The following is a 21,161-nucleotide window of genomic DNA, read 5'->3' as shown; positions in this document are numbered from 1 at the left end:
AGCACCCCATTGGCAGTTGTGGGTGCCTTCTCGGAGCCATACAGACATTGCCACAGTAAGATTTAGGACATTTTCATCACCCCCCCAGGAAAGACTGCCCCCATCAGTAGTCACCCCAGTACTGTGCCTGCCCTGGAAACCACTGATCTACCTTCAGACTGGCTTTCCCATTCTGGACGTTTCGTATAAATGGAACGCTCCAGCCCATGGTCTTCCTTCCCTCAGCATGCCCATGCTACAGCATGGACAGCGTTTCATTACTTCTTTTGGTGGAATACGATCACTGTGTGGGCGGAGCGCTGCCTGCTTTGTGGGCCCTTTTCAGTGGCAGGTCTGCGTACACCTTCAGATATTGCCTTTGGGAACATTCGCCACAGATGTCCTTGTGGCCTTGTGCGCTCAGGTTAAGCTTGCTGGTCACCGGTCCCAGTGCAGCCCAGCAATCCCACCCCCAGAGAGAGTTTTGCTGCGCTCTTGGATCTGCCTCCTTTCCTTTTCTTGCTTGGTTGCTAAGGCGAGCAGAGTAAGGACAGCCGCTCTCACGCCGTTCCTGACCTCATGGGTTCTTGCTAATGCCGTCCCTGGTTAGAGGCCTGGCACCCCCTTCATGTCAGGAGGGATCCCCACAGGTAGACCAGCTAGCTTCACTTTGTTTGGAGAACAGGGAAGGCCAAGGGAACTGAAGATACTCGATTGCTGACATATTTATAAACAGTCAGAAGAAACACAAGTTCGGGACTTTACGAGATTCGCACACACACACACACTCACACACACACACACACATACATACACACACACACACACACACACACATACATACATACACACATACACACACATACACATACATACATACACACACACATACACACATACACACACATATACATACATACATTCATACATACACACATACACACATACACACATCCATACATACACACACACACACACACACACACACACACACACACACACCCCTTTACACTGGTCTTAACCAGCAGCGTCCCTGAGTGCACACACTTCGCCCTGTGTGCTGGGCTCTGTGGGCGGGCATCCACGCCTCCTCTCCCACAGAAAGACTTCAGGCTGTACTTGCAGATTTCGCTCATTTTATCTTCCCTTCTTTGCTAATTAAAATTTTATAGAGACAGTTACAGCCACTTTGAAACAGAGGGATCATTGTGACTGGTTTTGCTGAATTCAGACGATTGTGGTCTGGAAGGCAGTGAGCACTGGGGCCAAAAGGAAAGCCTAGCAGGAGTGGAAGATGGTTCTCCCATGCAGGAACCCCGACAAAAGGCAAAGCAACTCCCAGCCTGCTCGGCATTGTGGGGAGGCTGCTGTGGGTTCCACTGAGCTGGGGTTTGTGTGCACTCTGCCTTTCCTCCCTCCTTCCCTCCCTCCCTCCCGCCAGTGGGAACCCACTGGCTCTGAGGGCTGATGTTCACTTTTAGAGCAGCTGGAAAGATGAACACATGGTCCTGCCCTGCCTGTGTGGCAGGCATTTCCTGCCCTCTGCTCACTTGACTGCCTACTGATTCTGTGTCGTTCTCCATCTCTCCATTTGCTCGACCCCCTTTTCATTCCCTTCAGGAGCCTAATTCAAAAGGAAGCAGGTTCCCAGCTCACCGCCTCCTTTCTGATTATGCTTCTGCCGGGTCTCATAGGAATACCATACATGGTAGAGAACAGACCTCCTGCCAGCAGGCCCTGTGTGAGGGCCTGGGCAACTCCTTCCTTGTGGGCTGTGGGGGTGAGGAGAGCGGCTGCACGACTGCTGTCTGACCAGCTGGGCTGTTGCTTACAGCCTTTTTAAAGCATCTGCAGTTTGTCGGATGAGCAACCCTATGCCCGGACCTGAGGACTAAAACACAAGTGTCTATTAAAAGGGCCTCTGGGACATTTTCAGGCAGCCAGTCAGATGTCTAGAAGCCTGGGGGTGTGCTTCATGGGAACTGAGGTGCAGGTGGATAAAGGGTAAGGTTACTGGACCTTCCCTGTTTTGTTATCTAGTCTCTTTGTCACTGTATCACCCCATGTGAGTGTCAGAGAAGTTTGCTCCTGCAGGCACATTTCAGCCCCCAGCCTCAGTGTCCCCTTTGTCAAATGATGGCAGCTACGAAAACTGAGACTCAATGAGGAACTGGACAGACTCCTCTCACAAGCCCTCTGGGAATTTGCTGGGAAGGGGCCTGGCCATGCATGCTTGCTTAAGTACCAAATACAAAGGGTCAGGTACAGATCCAGGGTTCTGCAGCAGCCCTATAGCTAGCATGCTCTCGGGTCAGGGTTGTCATAAGTGGGCTTAGACATGCTGTCTTAGGGTCTCTGTTGCTGTGAGTAGACACCATGACCACAGCAGCTCTCGTAAAGGAAAACATTTAATCGGGGCTGGCTTACAGTTTGAGAGGTTTAGTCCATTATCATCACGGTGGGACGTGGCAGTGTACGGGCAGACACCAGCAATGGGAAGGGAACCGTCCCACACTGGGCATGGCTTGAACACGGGAGACCTCAAAGGCCACCCCTCACAGTGACACACTTCCAGCAAAGGCCACACCTCCTAATAGTGACACACACACTCTCTCTCTCCCTCTCTCTCTCTCTCTCTCTCTCTCTCTCTGAGCTTATGGGGTTCATTACTTTCAGACTACCACACAAGGCAAACAGTTCCTCTGGGCCAGCAGACTCCAGTGCACTAGAAAGTGGCTCGTGACTTGACCGAGCGAGCGAGCCAAGGCCTAGAAGCTGATTCCTGACTGCACGAGAACTTTCTGTATGCAGTGATAAGCTTCAGGAGCCCGCCGGAGCCCTGACCCCGAAACTCAGGCATTGGTTTCTCTCTGCAGAGAACGTGCAGTCAAGCATTTGGTTTTCTTTTCACTTCGCAGCTCTCAAGAACGGGTTGTCGTTTGAAGAAACGTATTTAGTGTGTAGTAGACACCTCTGGGTTGTAAGTGCCCTTCCCTATGGGTGTGGCCTGTTCCAAACAGGTTGTTTGGTGCCAGGCATACCCGTACCCTCTGCCCCGGATGATCTGCAGGTTTCCATCTTTCTGCCTACCTGGTAGACGCTCTGTGTTACGATAAAGCTAAAGCGTGAGGGGAACCTTGGCGGATTCCATGGCAGGCAAGGGTGACTGAGCTGGGGGACAAACATGTCAGGCAGACAGAGCTCAGTGAGAAGTTTCATTAGAAAGGGGAGGGGGCGGGGAGAGAAAAGAGGAAACGAGACACAGGCAGAGAGTTCGGAAGAGAAGAGGCCTGCCTGGCCCAGGGGAACACCGGGAAAGAGAGCGTAAGTGGGTGGGGTCTGACTTTTAAAGGGTCCTTCGCACCTGCCTGCAGACTACGCAGTCATGGATCCCTGGGCTGACCAGGGCTCTGCCTGAGTGCGTTCTGCCAGGTGACAGGGGCAGGCCGGCGTGATGCCTGAGTCCTCGCACTCTTCAGCAGCCCCGTTCCTGGTGTGCAGGGCGTCCTTGTGAAGTCGGGCGCGAGGGTGGCTTGTTCTCTGAAATTGACCCATTCATTTTACGTGGCGCCACTCCGGTTAGCACTTGGCAGAGCGGAACCGGTTCTCTTGAGGCAAAGGGAGAGGCGAAGAGTGACGCCTGCTTTTCTGTTTTTATGTAAGCCGGGGCAGCAACTATTGCTTTTGGTACTTAGCGGTGCATGGGGACATAGCTTTGGAGGTGACCCTTTGTATTTTTAAGGGAGGATTTAACTTTGGCTCATGGTTGACGGTACGGTTCCTTGTGTTGGGAAAGGTATAGTGGCAGCAGATGCTTTAACTATGAGGTGGTTAGTCATGGTTTATCTACAGGCAGGGAGCGGAGAGGTGAATGCTGGTTCACTGGACATTATTTCTTTAATACAACACACACACACACACACACACACACACACACACATGCCAAGGAAAACCATAGTTTATAGCAACGGAGCCGCTATTGAGAAAATGAAAAGGCATCTTAGAAAACGGAAGAAAACATTTGCAAATCCTCCGCCTTCTGAGGGACTGATGTGTAAGATCTGTAAAGAGAAGTCAGGTCCGCAATAAGAAGAAAGAATAATGGAAAGTGAACAAAAGGTCTGAATAGGTATCTGTCCAAGAACTCGGTCTTCAGCTGCCACCGGGCTCCTCCTGAGAGATGTTTAGCATCACTGGGCAGAAGGGAAGTGCAAATCAGGGCCACTCCCCACCCACCATGATATCAGCGAGCAGACAAAACCCAGTACTATCAAGAAGATAGAGAAGCAGCCACATCCCCTCTCTCCATCTGTTGAGTGTAAATGTTACAGCCACTGTGGGCAGCAGTCTGCCAAGCGCCTTAAAATACTAACCTAGAGCTCAGTGGCAGAGTGCAAGCCTAATGTGCAAGGAAGGCCCTGGGTGTGGTCCCCATCACTGCACACACACCAGGATTACCAGTGACTGTGAAGCTTCTAGGCATGCCTCTTTACGGCAACACCGGTGGTTCACAGTAGGCAGCAGTAGAAATAACCGAGTGAACACGCTTGGCTGGGTGAGCACGTAAATGCCGGGCGTCTGCAGAAGGGAACAGAACTCGGCCATGAACGCAAATTAACTTGTTCAACGTGGATGAACTCATGAGCCCTGAGGAAATGCTGGGAAGTGAAAAGATTTTGTGGCACAAAGGAGACAAAGAACTGTGTTCATGGACGCGTCCCAGGCCCCAGGCAGGCAGGCAGGTCCCTAAAGGGCCACTGAGAGGTTATCAGGGCTGGCAGCAAAACGGGGTCACTGGTGGTACAGGCTTCTTGTGGGCTGATAAAAGCATCCCGTTACTAGGTAGTGACAATGGTTCTGCAAACTAAAAGTCACTAAACTGTATATTCTGAGAGTGGTTTTAACAAACAGGTACCTCACAGAAGCTCACAGAAGAGCCACCACAAGGCCTCCATACCATACGGCACCTGATCCTTACACACCTATGCACACAGCCTCGGGGCAGGTGCCATCCGGCCTCCCTCATTGGAATGTACCAGTCACTTCCCCCAGTGACTAGGAGGTTCTAATCCTGGCTCTGTAGGAACAGGGGTATGGAGCTGTCCGCTGCTGTGGGGTCATCAGGGACCCCGAAGAACCCTCCAAGGGCACATGTCAGGCACGTACCTCTGTGACACATAACATGAGACAGGCTGGACCTTCCTTGCCACAGCCTGTCTTCTGGAACTTAGCATCGCACATTGTACGGCATGGATGAGCCTCCTTTCCTAGGAGACAGGGGTGGGGGGGATTGAAACACGTGCTCTGGGTATGACCTCCGGTTTTCACTGGCACCGAACAGCTCTGGGGAAACCCTGGGCAATGCCTAATGAGCAGGACAGACTCATGGAGGGACAGCCCCACTGCAGAGGCCCCTCACATGAGCAGTTCTTGATGAGCAGGAGCCCAAGGTGCTGCGTCAGCTGGGCCAGCGTTTCCAGCTCCTCAAGCCAGCAACGTTCTACCAGGAAGTGCTCAGGCGGGGCCTGGCTTTGAGTCACTTTTTTGTCCGGGTCTGGGCTGCTCTATGTAGCTCCTGCCGGCCTCAGATTTGATCCTCTGTGGCTAGGATTGCAGGGGACGACACTACACGGCAGGCTGCCCCTTGACTAGAAACAGCCCTGAAGAGGTGGCCACACTGCTGGAAGGCTTGTAGGACATGTTAGACATGTAGCCATCCCGTGTTCCCAGAAGCCCTGGGCTTGACTGCAGAGTCCAGCAGAGCTGGAGATGGTTGTCATAGTAAGTGAAGATACTAGAAACCATGACCCTCAACAGTAAACCTGTGTGGTTGTTTCCTCTTCATCGGGAGAGGGCAGGGGGGAACATCCCCTGCCTGCCGCGGGAGGCTGCATGCGGCTCTGAGACAGCAGGGCCTGTGTGCTGCCGCTCACTGGGCCTGCCCCATGGCTGGTGGTGTTCGAGCTACCCACCCGAGGGGATTCCGTCACGCGCTTTCCTGCACTGATATCACTTGGGGTGCCCTAGAGGCTAGAGGCTGAGGAGAAAGTAGAGGAAGGAAATAGGTCTTAAGCCTTCAGTGCAAAGCCGTGGAGAGACAGGATTGCTGGGGAACCGGGGCTTCCTTCTTACATGGCACGTTTTGCTATTCAGCTTCTCTGACGGGCTCTAAAAAATATCGACGTCTCTTTTGTTGTCAGAAATGGGATCTTGCACCAACTTGTTTTGTGTGCAGCGGTGTGGCCCCCCGAGATGTTTCCTGTCCGTCTATGTCTGAGTTAGTTATGTGGGGAGAGGAGCCGGCTGCTCCCAGGCTGCCCACAGACAAGTCGAGGCTGGGGGACGCACTTGTGTAGGCATGCTGGCCAAGCAACTCAGGTCTTGCAAGCGGTCGGCCGGTCCATCCCGCTGAGGCCCTTAAGAGAACAAAAGGCACGCTCCATCTTTCTTTGTCCTTCCTTCTCACTTTTCAAAACCTTGTCCTTTTCAGCTAGCAGCCTCCTGCTCATGAGCAGGGACAGCTAACTGCCACTCGCTGTGCCACAAACACACACCAACCAGATTGACTCATAATTACAGACCGACGATAGCATTGGCGGTGTACTCTGGAATCCGCGGTTCAATCAGGACGTATAGGGCCCAGCATGACTTCCAAGCCGCTCAGGTATTTCGTTTTATACTATTCACAGAAGGGCTTGTGGCAGGAACTCGCCTTCAGGACACACTCAGTGACATGCACAGTCCAAGCTGCCAGCTTCAACATCCCTGTCAGATGAGACTGAAAGTTAACAACAGGGTGAGTCATAGAAATCCAGGGAGCCCCACAACTGGAACCCTATTCAGCCATTAAAAGCATTTCAAAGTGAAATGTTTACTGAACAAATACTCCCAATGTAAGCATTAATGAAAAAAAGTGTCACACTTTGTGAGCCACACCGCACGGAAACACTGACGTAGATGGGTGCTGTTAGCTCAGATTGTGAGGGACTGGGTGTATTGTGACTCGACACTGTGCGCATCGCTTAGAAAAGACCTTTAGTCTCAGCAGTTGGAGGCAAATCTCTGTGAGTTCGATGTCAACCAGGGCTACACAGTTGAAAGCCTGTCTCAAAAGTTTGTTTTTAGTTAAAATTAATTATGTCCTCTAAAACAGCTATCACTAAGACAGGCGGCTGTAGGGAGAACACGGCCCTTCCAAGCAAGGGCTGTTCCGAATGCCTACTGGGCTCAGGAACATGGCAGCCAGGAGCATGAGGCAGGTTGGGCGAGACAGATTTCCTCACCCTCTTCCCCCCAGATGCCCCACACCTGCTCCTCAGTGCCTCGTGGTAAGTGACAGTGAGACAGTCCTGTGTGCTGTGCCAACGTGTGGCAAAGGTCTGTTTCCAGCTGTGCACCCACCAGGCCGCTCGTGGACTCACGTCACGACGAGCCATGCCGTAGCTGTAGCTCTGCCCCCCACCTGTGAGAGCACCTTGAACAAATAGCTGGCTCGGAGCTCGTATCAGGGGACACAGAGCCCCTCCCTCGCTTGTCCTTCGGTGTGGACTGTTGGCATTCCCAGTCTAGGGGACACGCAGACACATGTTCGGGCTGCTGCTCTCTGGGAGGCTCAGCAGAATAAACAAAGGACAGAACTGATGTCATCCGCTGGTTCAGGGGGAAGGTCCCCAGGATGAGTGTAGAGGTCACAGTGTACCTGTCTGGCCTGCCTGTTGCTCCTGATGGATGGTGGGAAACGGCTTTCTGGTGTTTCTGTTTCCTCTGAGAATGGGAATACCAGGGATACGGTTGTCCACAGCAAGGGAGCGTTGGAAAGCATCCCGGAGCACATGACCTGTGAGCATGGAGCTCTGCTGAGAGCAGAGGTCATGGAGCAGATGGCCCTGCTTCACCCGTGGTGGAACGCCCAAAGCGGCAGCCTGAAGCTCCTCGTTGCTTAGCGACGGCCTGGGCAAACATGCAGGTGCTCCAGGGCCTAGAGCAGGAATATTGGCGATTCTAGACATCTCTGTCTGATAACAGCCAAGACTCAGGGCAGTGAGTCTCCTCGGGAGCCCAAGAGGCAGTGTAATCCTCCGCAGCTGCTCACACACACACACGCATGCTGCCTGGGGCTTCCAGGCTGCCACAGGCTGGCCAGCTGGCCTTTGTGGTACAGGTTGTGGGTGGCCAGGTGCCGGAGCTGGGACCTCACAAGTATCCGTTTGTTAGACGAGGCATTGGTGAGTCAGCTTCTCTTGAGTTTTCCGTGTACAGCCCTGATACACAGCAGTAATCTGGAGTGGATGTTGACGTCCATTCTGATCTTCATCCAAAAAATCCCCAACCAGAATGAAAAGGGGTCTTCATGCCGGGACCTCAGCAGGCCCAACCGAGCCATGGGTTTCCCCAGGCCGAGAAGCATGGAGGAGACCAGCACAGGACAAGGGGCGTCTTCCTGTTCTGGCCCTTTGAAAACATCCAGTAAACAGGCGCCGACCAGGAGCACGGCCCCCAAGTTCTGAAGGAGGCCGCTTCCTCCTCGCCGAGAAAAGCCTCCGCATTAGGGACAGTTTTGCCATGCCAGAGACACACATGATGTAAGGGATTGTCAGTAAGAAAATATTTCTGGAAATCTTTTTGAAGACCTGTAGCCACCAGAGTTTCACAGGGTCAGACTAACATTTCCTTGTGTGTCCTCTTACTGAGGACATCTTGAAGCAGAAGTAAAAAAAAAAAAAAAAGAAAGAAAGAAAGGAAGAAAGAAAGAAAGAAAGAGAAAAAACATGAGGGAAAACAAGATATATTCGGCTCAAAAAAAAAAGAAATTCTTTTAATTATTTACTTTAGAAAATAGAAAGTTTAGCATGTTACTTGTTGAAGAAGCTAAGGCAGTTTTGCTCTTTTCAAAGGTATTCATTTCAGAAACCAAGGTTGGAATTTTAGGAATGGGCATTCTTTATAACACTTTTATTTTTAGAGAGTTTGGGATTTTTTTACAAATAAAGTCCATGTGTGATGGTTCATATTAAAAAAGAGATAGAAACACATTGCTGTCTGAAACTCCCTCGTGCCAGCCTGCGGACCGCAGCTCTCCAGCACCACATCCTGGAGCAGGCAGGGGTTGTGTGTTCTCCAGTGCGGTTGCTGGGAAAGATAGTCCAAGTGTTCAGAAGGTGCACACGCACAGCTCCATCTTGTGCGGCACCTGCCTGTTTCCCTCCGGGGCACAGCTCGCTTTTTACGGCCTGTCTCGAAGCCGGCATGCCCTCTCTCCTTACACAGCCATTTGCCAGTGATAGACATGGTCTCCAACTCTCCAACTCGTGGTTCTCGGGATGAAGCTGGAGCCTCGAGCACAGCCCCAGCCCCTCCCCGTTGCAGTGGTGCTGGCTCTGGACTAGGGCTCTGGACCTGCTTAGCTGGTGCCCGAGCATGGCCAGCTGGTAAACTGCAGCACCGGGAGAGCACAAGTCGTGTCCCATGAGCCCCTGACCAGCCTGCTGGGGCACACACCCTCTGTGGTCACATTCCCCACAGACAGCAGCATCTTGAGAGCATCTGAGGCAAGCCACCATCCACAGCGGGACTTGTTTGCAAATCTAGCCGGAGGGGAGTCAGTGTGGAAATGCCAAGGAGCTGTAGTGGCGCCTGCTCCATCCTTGGGAGAGCCTCTTCCAAAGGCTCCTGGGTATCAGACAGTGGTGAGGAATTCTGCTGGCCAGCCCTGGGGCTCCACACAGGATCTGCCCACTCTGTAGACTGTCCCGAGCACCAGCTCCAGGCTCGCTGCTCTGAGATGTGTGGTCTCCACCCTGGTACTCTGGATGTACCTTGTCCCCAGACCTTCGTGTGCATTTGCCAATACATCTCACACATATGACATACATAGCCGTTTTGGCGACTGTAACCGGGGCCCTGCAGTAGAGCGCGGCCCCACAAGTTCCCAAGGTCGCCCTTGTTTACTTTTGCTGTCTCTGTGGACCGGTGTCTTAGGATGAAAAAGGAGAGTGCTCTGTTAGCCATCGTGATGGGCCCCAAAGGGAACAAGCAACCTTGTCGGGACCTTTAGGTCTACTGGAACTTCTGATGCAGAAATGAACTTGGGAGCTATGACTACAGGGTCAGGGCCACAGAAGCAAGGCCTGGACACTAGGGTCTAGACAACACCACAGAAGCCAAAAGTTAGGGAACCTGGTTTGTTGAACCTCACTGCTTACAATTCCTGGGTCTCTATCGGTAAGAAGCACAATGCATGAGTGTCCCCGCCCCAGCAAAAGCCCCACCTTCAAGCAGGTGATAATGCATGAAAGACGGATAAAATGTGCCCATTTAATTGGGTTCATTTCTTTAGTTAAAGCAAAACCGGGCCGTGTGGCTGCAGGGCTGAGGCCCAGCTTTAGGTGTGGTAAAGCCTGCAAGTCTACAGCCTTCCGCTAGCCCTGCACGTGCAGTAAGTTCACACCCTTTCCCCCGGCCTCAGGTCTCACCTTCCTGACTTCCATTGCTGCTGCTGCTTGATACTGCTTCAGTGTGGTGTCTGGGGATGGTCACATCATAGATGCTGGCGTCTGTGGGGTGCCAGTGGCAGGCTTCCCGTGTGTTCTATGCAGAGGAACTCAGCCAAGGGAAAGACTTGAGTCACACACCACAAACCATTGCTTGGCTGCGTATAGAAACCCACTCTGGCTCGGTGAATGTGTGAGGCTCTCCCTGGAGGAGCAGGCTTGCAGTGATTCCCATGTGCTTGCTGACCGCAGGGCTGGCCATGCGCCTAGCTTCGGGCACTGTCTTCTAGTGATGGCGATTCTTGAAGCTTAGCCACCAAGGTGCGACCATTCTTGTCACCAGGTGGTATGTGACTGTAGCGGGAGCATTTTCTTCCAGCCTGAACTTTGCACTCAAGTGTTTCCTCTGTGCTAACACGCTACCAGATGACACTACCAGACGGGGTTACCTGCCTCAAGAGTCTCAGCTGCAGCGGGGGCTTCTCTTTCCTGGGCTTCGTAACCTAGGGGCTGCCCTCTTTGGCCCTGCCCCTAGCCCTAGCCCTTTCCATGCCGAGCGCCTGGGCTTTCTCTCCCACCAGCCGTCCTCCAGAATGAAGGACAAGCAGTTTCTCTAGGTGTTAGGACCGCCTTGCCACTCCTTTTCTCTTACCCATTTTCCGCTGCCTGCGGTCTGGTCCTTATTCCATCAATCCTACATCTTTTGCAGGCACACAGGGAGACAGGGCATGAGCAGGCCACCCCTCGGTATCCTGCTTATGAGGGCGTGGGTCTGAGAAGTGGTCAGCCTTTGAAGAGAGAGGGGAGGTTGGGAAGATAAACGTCTCCTGGATGAGTTTTTGTTGGCAAAGACAGGCACCATACCAGCCCAAGTCCATGCAGAGGAGGCCGCCATGAGGCACAGACTCCATGGGAGCAGTGTGTAGAGCCGACACTTGTGTATCCAGGGAGATGAGCCGTGGAGACTGTTTGATCTGAGTCCAGATGTGCTTTCTTATATAGCCTCCCGTGTCAGATAGAAGACTTAATATAAAAATAAATGTGCTATGTTTTTCTAACCTGAGAAAGCGATCTCTTCAGCATTTCCAAACACCAGCCTACTGCCTTTCATCTTCCAAACGCTGTGCTTTAGACCAGGCTACTCAGCATATCCCTGGCCAGCTAACTCATCCAAACATGTCTGCTCTTGCAGTGGCCTGTCACCCTACTGGTGCAAGGTGCTGTGTCACACCTCATCAGCCACTGCTCAAAAAACGAGCAAAAACCGTCCCCTTGAGTGCTGCTAACACCACGGTGTTTGCCGAGAGAGGAGAGGGTCTCTCTTAGGAATTAACCTAAGACAGAACTAGTTCTCTGTTCCAACAGCTGCAAGTGAATCACCAGGGAATCACCTAGGGACTCGGGTGGATGTTCAAACCCCCCAGTTCCCGCCATCTGTCTGTGAAAGCTCCCTGCAGCCAGACCCCGCTGTGGTTTAACCCGTGTTTGCAGAAGTTTCCTGCAGCCAGGCCCTGCTGTGGTTTGACCTGTTTTCAATTTTGCCAGCCTCCCAAATGTTTAACCCTTCTTTCTTTTGCTAATTCTCTTCATTGTGGGCTCTTCATTCTACCTCCTTCCCTGGGGCCAGGTTGGAGATATCCACTGGAAAGTGAGACAATCCCCAGTCACCCCATGTTTCTGCACATCAGGTCCCAGACACAGTGCTTCTGGGATTCAGACTTGGGGGAGGGGGACACGGAAGTGGTTGCAGAGTAGGTAGCAGAAAGACCTGGAATCTGGGGCCAGCAGACACAGGCTTCCCGACACCGCAGACACATTCCTAGTCTTTTCTGCCTGCCTGCACGTGACGTGCTTCTCACTTTACTCTCTCTGGACTGTTTCAGAAGAGGCAGACCACTACAGCTTTGGAACAGGCACTCTGTCCAGGAAGAAGAAAGTGCTGGTGACCCTGAGGGATGAGGGTCTGCGCCGGCGTGCGCACCTCAACATCAGCATGCCCCATGACTTCCGCCCAGTGTCCTCCATCATTGATGTGGACATACTCCCCGAGACACATCGCCGAGTGAGGCTCTACAGGCATGGCTGTGAAAAACCACTGGGCTTCTACATCCGAGATGGCACCAGCGTGCGTGTGACCCCTCACGGGCTAGAGAAAGTACCGGGTATCTTCATTTCCCGAATGGTGCCTGGGGGCCTTGCAGAGAGCACCGGGCTACTGGCTGTGAATGACGAAGTCCTGGAGGTAAACGGGATCGAGGTAGCTGGAAAGACATTGGATCAGGTCACAGACATGATGATCGCCAACAGCCACAACCTCATCGTCACCGTCAAGCCTGCCAACCAAAGGAACAACGTGGTCCGCAGCAGCCGCACATCCAGTAGCTCTGTCCAGTCCACAGACAGCGCCACCAGTCACCACAGCCTGCCAGCCGCCCATGTCCTGCAGAATTTCCACCCCGAAGAGATGGAGAGTGATGAGGAAGCCGACATTGTCATTGAGGGGGCTCTGGAACCTCAGCACATTCCCAAGACACAGGCTGTACCTCCAGGCAGCCTCTCCAGGGCCAATGGAACCAGCCTTGCCCACAGGCTGCACAGGGACACGGTCCTACACAGCTCTGGGAGGGAGAGCAATGGCAGCATTCACAGATTTCTCAGCTCCCTGAAACCAGACCCCAGACACAGCCTGGTCCTCCCTCAAGGAGGCGTGGAGGAGCATGGGCCAGCCATCACACTCTAGGGCTTGAGCCACTTGGGCAGGCTGAGCCCCCAGACACACTGCGTGGCATCAAGACCCGTGGGTGGCAAGTGTTGAGTAGCATGTAGTACTTATTAGATGTATAGTGACTCCAAAAGGAAATACTTTAATTTTTTATGTCAATTTTAAAATAAGAAAAGTAATTGTGTACTTCATCTTTTTTTCTTTTTTCATCATCATTCCTACAACCCTATTCTTTATTTAATAAGCTTTTGGACAAGAATACTGTCTATTTTTATAGGATTTTTTTCACGGGCCTTAAAACTAAACACACCTGCACATATTCTGAGCCAGGCCTCAGTGTATGTCCAGAATCTTTGCAGAGTGAAACAAAATGCTAAAAGTACAGTGTTTTTAAATTTTCTTAAATACTTGTTTTTAAAGTGATGCTTTATGGATAACTTTTTTTTTAAATAGTAAAACTCATGTAAAAATCTGTGCCGCCTGAGCCCTCTACTGACCCAGTGTGGCTGTGACAGGAATTGAGAGCTGTCTAGGGATGGGTCTCCTCACAGGAAGAACCTGTTTTCACACTGCTTGTAGGCAGCTCACAAAGCCAGCCCACTGGCCTATACCCAGGAGCCATTGGGGTTACAGCGGCTGCGTCTGCATACCTGTCCCAGCCTGGACAGGCAGGCAGTCACTGCCATCAACCTCTTATTACAGTAGGGCTGTAGGCCGCACAAGCCGGGCCCAGTGATGGCACATGGATTAAGAGCCGATGTTTACATCAGGGTTTTCCTTGGGTTGACTGACTTGGGCAGTTTTAAGATGTCGAGCACCACAGCAGTATGTATTAGCTTTGCTTTTTAAACAGCTGCTGTTGTTATAAGGAAGGTGCACGTTCCTACAACAGTGGTCACTAGCGAGAGCCCGCTTCCTTAAGTAGAACCAGTCACATGCAACTTAAAATAGTTGTGACAGATCACTCTTCTTAGAGGCCTACTATTGTTTGACTCAATTAAGTTTCACATGAATTGTGTTTTCTGTTTGGATACAATGTCGAAGAGAGAATGGTGCATTTATTAACTGAGAACAAACTGACCAAGTGAATCTTTCATGTAAATACAGGTCTAAAGTGTCTTCCCAGCCTTCCAGGTTGACAGCCCCACCTGCTGGTCAGAGGCAGAACTGTCCTGACTTCATGAAATGTCAGAGCGGAAACTGCATCCCTGTGTTGTCCTTTGCCCGGAATTTATTAAGAACTCGGTTTGTTTTTTTTTTTTTTTTTTTTTTTTTTTTTTTTTTTTCCCTTTGGGCAGAAGTAGCTTTTTTTTTTTTTCTGAGTTGTTGTTTCCCAGGTCTGTTTCTCAGTTGTGTGCTGAGGACCATCCACTGTTTGTGAGTACAAGGTAAGATGCTCCCTACATCTCAGTGCTGACCAAGCATCTCCTGGGTTGCTGCAGTAGTTTGGGATGTGTCTTCTCAAAAGGACTACAGAAACCCTGATGGCCAGTTACTACAGGGCTGTTATCAGCTAAGCTGCTGCTTGGTACGTTGTGCTGAATACACTGGGCTTGCTACCAAGATGGAAAGTGGTTTCTTACCATGCTTAAGTTGTTTGGCAAATGCGAATCGGTTTACGAATCAATTTATTCAAGGGAACTCACAGGCCTGTGACCTTTATGAGATGTTGCATCTGAGAAATTACATGTGTTTGTCGGATGCCTGACTGTATTTTTCTAAACAGAACTCTACTCCTACATTTTATTTCTTCCTTCAAAAAGAAAAAAAAAAAAATCTATGTCATTATATATTAAATGTTTTGGTTTTATATATCAGAAAATAAACTTTTTTTGCTTTTGAGTTAACGTGTGTTACTGATATAGCTCTCAGTTTCTGTCTGTGGCTGTAAGACACACCATGACCAAAGTAAGTTATAAAGGCATTTAACTGGGGACTTGCTTACAGTTTCCCAGGATAAGTCCACTACTGTCATTGCAAGGAGCACACCAGCAGGCAGGAAGGCATTGCACTGGAGCATTAGTTGAGGACATCTGATTCGTAAGCACAAGGCAAGAGTCGGAGCCGGAGACGGGGGTGGAGGGGCTAGGCCTGCCATGAGCTTTCGAAACCGCAAAGCTCACTCACTCCCACAGACACGACTTCAACAAGGCCACACCTTCTAACCCTTCCCAAACAGTTCCACTAATCAGGGACCAAACCTTCCTAGGGCATCCACACAGCTGAGGAATGCAGGGTTGCGGGCAATGCAGAGCTGGTAACTGTAGTTTCTGGGAATTCAGTTATTGTAGAAACTGTTTTAATTATGTCAGTGGTACCCACCTGTTTTGTGACGATTATTACAATCCACTTACAATTATATCCACTCCAGAGATATCACTAGTAATGTGTTTGTTTTATAAGATTTGGTGGGATGGTCATTTTCACAATATACTTCTACTGTCCCATGAACATGGGATGGCTTCCAGTTTTTTTAGTCTTTCTCCATCTCTTCATAAATTTGAAACTTTCATTACAGAGGTCTCCCCCCCCTCCTTGGTTAGTTTCATCCCAGAATATCTTATTACATTTGAAGGTACTGTAAATTAGACTGTGCCCAAGATCAATATTTGTTGTTGGTATGTAGAAAGGCTATTAATTTTTCTAACTTGATTTTGTATCCTACCACTTTGCTCAATTCATTTCTAGAAGTTTTCTGGTGGCATTTTAAAGATCTCTTATGTATAAAGTAACATCTGCAAATCAAAATGACTATTTGTGTATATGCCTTGTTTTCCTTATTGCTCCAGCAAGGTTTGTAGCACTGTACTGAAAAGGGCCGGGAATAGCAGACAGCTCATCTTACTCCTGACTTTAATGGGATTGCTTCAAGATCTCCTCTATTTAGGATAATGTTGGCTATGGGCTTGTCTTAGACAGCTTTTATTATGCTAAGGTACATTTCTGCCAGTCCTACTTTCTAGGAGTTTTATCATAAAAGCATGTTGGATTTTGTCAGCTTTTCATTTTATGCTATTGAGATAATCTGTGATTTTTATCTTTAAGTCCATTCATATGATTTATTATATTAGTATGTTGAACTGTCCTGCATTTCTGGGATAATAAAGCCAACTCGAGCACAGTGGAGGATCTTCTTGATATATGCCTATTTTCAGTTTGCTACTATTTTATTGAGGATCTCTCTGTGTTCATCAAGTAGCTCAGTCCAGTTTTTGTTCTATTGTTGTTTTACCTGGTCTTGATATTAATGTTAATACTAGCTTTATAGATTTGTTAGGGAGTGTTCTGTTTTCCTTTCTTTTTAATGAAATAAGGACTGGCTGTAGATCTTTGGAAGTCTAGAAGGATTTGCTGTGAATACATCTGGTCCTGAACTTTTTTTTTTTTTTTTTTTTTTTTTTTAGTTGGAAGGCTTTTTATTACTCTTTCAATGTCCTTATTTGTCATGGGTCTGTTTAGACTTTTGATCTCTTCTTAGCTTAACTTTGTCGATTTGAATCAAGAAATTCATTTTTAGATTTTCCAATGTAATGGAATAGAGAATTTTTTTTAAGTAATACCTTACAATATTCTGAATTTCACTGATGGTGTTGTAATGTTTCCTTGTTCGTTCCCGATTCAGTTCATTTGGATCATATCTTTATTTGGTTAGTTGGGCCAAGGGCCTGTCAATTTTATCTTCTCAAAGAACCAGCTCTTGCATTCAAGGATTTTTTTTTTCTTTGCTTCCGTTTCATTAATTTCTGCTTTGACTTATATTTCTTGCCATCTACTCGATTTGGGTTTGGTTTGTTCTTGTTTTTACCCATTCTGCCTGTCTGAGATATGGTCTATGAACTCTTTACGTAGAACAGACTGGTCTCTAACAGATTCACCTGCTTTTCCTCTCAAGTGCTGGGATTCTAGAGTGTAGCAACCACACCCCACTGTTTTTTCCAATACTTAAGCTGCAACATTAACTTACTTATTCATGCTGTTTCTGGTCTTTTAACATAGGCATTTCAAGCTACAACTTCCCTCTTAGATCTACTTTTAATATGCCCCAAAGGTTTTGTTCTGTTATGTTTTTATTTAGTAACAGAAATTCTATTTTTTATTTGACTCATTCTACATTCAGCAATGAGTTGTTTAGTCTCCGTGAGTTATGTACTTACTACACATTTTCTGCTGTCAATTTTAAATTTTATTTCATGATAGATGGGATGCATGGAATTATTACAGTTTTTTCAGAATTTGATAAGCTTTGTTGAGTGATCTGTTAGATTTACAGGTTCAGTGCAATCCCAGTCAAAATACTCACAACATTCTTCACTGAAATAGAAAAAGAATCCTAAAATCCTTATGGTACCAGGAAAATTAAAAAAAAAAAAAAAAAAAAAAAAAAAAACCCTCGATATTCAAAGCAATCCTGAACAAAAACAATACTGGAGGGACTGCCATCCTAGACTCCAGATGTACCATAGAGCTATGTTAATAATAAAAAGAATATATATGCCAATGGGAAAGAAAGGTCCAAACATGAGTACATGTAACTATAGCCATCTGACTCATATTTGTCAATAACGCCAAAAATATACACTAAAGACAGCATCTTCAACAAAATAGTACTGTGGAAACTGGATGTCCACATGCAGAGGAATGTAATTAGATCCATATCTATCATCCTGCACAAAAATTAGTTCCAAGTGGACCAAAGACTTCAATTTTAAACCTGAAATGCTAAAACGTCTAGAAGAAAACATAGCCAGTACCCTGCAAGATCTAGGTATAGGAAAGGATTTTTTAATAGGACTCCATTATGTCCAGGAATTAAGGCCACCAACTGACAAGTAGGTTTCTGTACAGCTAAGGCAACAATAAATTGACTGAAGAAACCCATAAAACAGGAAAGAATCTTTGACAACTATATGTCTGCCAGATGATTAATAGCCAGAATATACAAAGAACTCAAAAAGCAAGTCAATAAAACAATTAAGAAATGGGCTATGGATCTGAACAGAGTTCTTACTACAAGAACTTAAATGGCTATGAAATACCTCAAAATATGTTGACCATTTGCCTTCGCTAGGGTTTTTATTGCAGTGAAGAGACATCGTGAGAATGGTAAGTCTTATAAAGAAACACATTTAATTGTGGTGGTCTGCTTACAGTTCAGTGGTTCAGTCCATGACCATGGCGGGAAGCATGGCAGCGTGCAGGCAGACGTGGTGCTGGAGAAGGCGCTGAGAGCTCCTATATCTTGACCCACAGGCAACAGCAAGAGGTCTGAGACACTGGGCCGTGTCTTGTGCATAAATGAGACCACAAAGCCCGCCTCCGTAGTGACGTACTTCCTCCAACCAGGCCACGCCTACTCCCACAAAGCCACATCCCCTAACAGAACCACTCCCATCGGCTGCCATTTTCTTTCAAAGGACCACACCATCCTTAGCAGTTGGTGAAATGCAAACTGAAATGCAAATGTCCTCTCACTCCTGTCAGTGGCTAAGATTACAAAACAGCTAACAACAAATGCGGGGGAGGATGTGGGGAAAGGGAAGCCACATTTACTGCTGGCGATCAAGCAAACTGCTATAGCCTCTCTGCAAGTCAGGATGGAGCACCCTCAAAGTCTGCAAATACACCTGACCCAGTTCTACCACTTCCCGGCAGATGCCCAAAGGACGCGACGTCATAACCATGGTCACTCGTTTGGTCACATTCATTGCTGCCTTAATGACAGCAGCAGAAGATAGAAACAAGCCAAATGTTCTTCCACAGATTACTAGATAATGAAAATGTGGTACATAATACACAATGAAATCCCATTCAGCGGTAAAGAAAAAGGCAATTCTAAAAATGCAGTAAATGGATTGAGTAAGACAACCGAAACCCAGAAGGGCAAACCCTGTACGTCCTCTCTCCTCTGCAATTCCTAGCTCCAAATCTTCAGAGTAAGTAGACAGGTAACATGAAGCAGCCACAGAAACCAGTAGAGCAGAGAGGGACTGTGGTGGGGGGAGGGGCGCTTCAGGGGAAACAGGGAAGACACCGTGATGTGAAGGGAGACACGGAAAATGGGGAGAGGGCAATAGAGAAGGTAGGACTCACAAACAGCACCAAGATTGTTTGATAACGCTTCAAGGAATCGTTTTCTAGTTATCTGAAATCATAAATTATGTACAATAATATAAATACTATACGCAGATATGCATACCTTAACTGAAGGTAATGCAACTTGTGCTGACAATGCTCCCCACAAGAGCCTTAGACTGTCTAATAAAAACTCTGGTAGCGCTGGGCAGTGGTGGCACACACCTTTAATCCCAGCACTTGGCAGGCAGAACTCTGTAAGTTTGAGATCAGCCTGGTCTACAAAACATTGTTCCAGGACAGCCAGGACTGTTACACAGAGAAACCCTGTCTTGAAAAACTGAAACCAAAAATGAACAAACAAAAAAAAAAAACAGACATGAAAAACCTCTATTTGAGTGGTTGCTCAGGGTAGTCCATGTGACTCATTATAGGTTACTGCTGCTGCCCTTGGCTGCCTCCCCGAGACTGAAGGTTAAGTCCCTATTGCTGAAGATAGGAGGACTTAGGACACACGACTCAGATTCTTCAAGGTGGATCTAAGGCGAAAGGCTCCTTCCATAGTGCCCTGCAAGGGGAAGGGTGGAGGGAATCAAGTCCTATCCAGCTACAAGGCCTGTAAACCACCAAGACCAGCATGGCAAGACAGCCCTACAGGTGTCGGCTTGTTCACTAAACTGCTGGGAAGATGGCAAAGACCCCCGCTCTATGGCTCGTGCCTAGGAAACCATGTGTGGCTACACGGAGAGCCTCTCTCAAGAGACACATAGGGAACCCCGGAAGCTGTTTTGTAGGTGTGAAACAAGCACAATGGAAAGAGGCGGGCATGGGTCCTCAGATCCAGAACAGGGTCAAGCAGGTCATATCGAGGGCTTAGTGCCCACAAGTTATATGGGAGATTTTACTTCAATTACCCAGAGCCATTGTATTTTTTACTCCTAGGAACACAATGTGCTGTATTTGAACAATAATGTGTAGCTAAAGATACATGCAAGAATGCTGTAATAGAACTCACTTTAGATTACAGAGGAACCTCCCTCCATAGCTGTCCAGCTTTGTAACGGAACAGACCCCAATGTCTACTGTCCATTATTTTACACCCGACCCGGAACCATAGGAACAATTTAATAAGCAACATTATCTACCTTTATTGCCTCACCTGTTCACTCTTGGCTGTGCTTAGGAATTGAACTCAAGACGTCCCGCATGCTAATCGAGCACCCTACCACTGACTACATGGCATTTTATCTCAACCCTTCCCTTATATAATGAAGACAAGTGACTATGGAATATTAATATTATGTAGACTCTCACAAACTGATACAAGCAGCAAGCGTGTGGCTAGGAAATGTACATGCTGGGTATTTCAGAGGTGTATGCTGTTCAGCTCTACAAATAACGCTCAGCAGTGAAGTAGATTACACCACAAAACCACTGTCCCTGCAGCAAGTTCAGGATAAAGCTGTACATTTCTAGCAGGTAAATTTGGCTTAGCCAGAAAACTGGCCTTACAATTACTGCAGCGGGAGCCTCAGCTGCCTTTCTACCCACCCCGGCTTTTCGAGCTTGGTCCCAGAGTAAGGGTATCGGCAGTGGCTAACTTGATGTTCCCTAAGTACACTTCAAAGCCCTGGCCATATGTCCTGGTCATGTATATCGTCATGTGACAAATGCATTTACTCTTGTCATTTGAAACTAGACAAACTTAGCTTTCAAAAATAAGCAAAAATTATCTTCGGGGCAAAACTCCCTACTTTCTTAAAAAGTGACCTTTTATAAGCTGTTGTGGTGGCACAAGTCAGAATCCCAGCAGTCAAGCTGCACGGCCAGGATCTCCGCGAATTTAAGGCTAGCCTGGGCTACTCAGTGAGACTTTTTTTTTTTTTTAAATAAACAAA

General features: G+C 48.3%; 1 protein-coding gene across 3 annotated transcripts in view; it reads left to right on the top strand.

The window, feature by feature from the left end:
• Positions 1-21,161, top strand: part of Pard6g (par-6 family cell polarity regulator gamma) — a 1,244,350-nt gene that overhangs the window by 44,851 nt on the left and 1,178,338 nt on the right. For 2 of the 3 annotated variants that reach the window (XM_051202243.1, XM_051202244.1), the window contains exon 3: positions 12,353-13,251. In XM_051202243.1, the coding sequence (XP_051058200.1) occupies positions 12,353-13,209 (857 nt within the window). In that variant the 3' untranslated portion in view covers positions 13,210-13,251. Of the gene's footprint in view, positions 1-12,352; positions 13,636-21,161 lie in introns of those variants that run through there. The other variant, XM_051202242.1, reaches the window with a different exon arrangement.

Source organism: Phodopus roborovskii, unplaced genomic scaffold (assembly GCF_943737965.1).
Source record: "Phodopus roborovskii unplaced genomic scaffold, PHOROB, whole genome shotgun sequence".
Classification (NCBI taxonomy): Eukaryota; Metazoa; Chordata; class Mammalia; order Rodentia; family Cricetidae; genus Phodopus; species Phodopus roborovskii.
The sequence above is the reverse complement of the archived record's forward strand: the minus strand, read 5'-3'. Positions and strand labels throughout refer to the sequence as shown.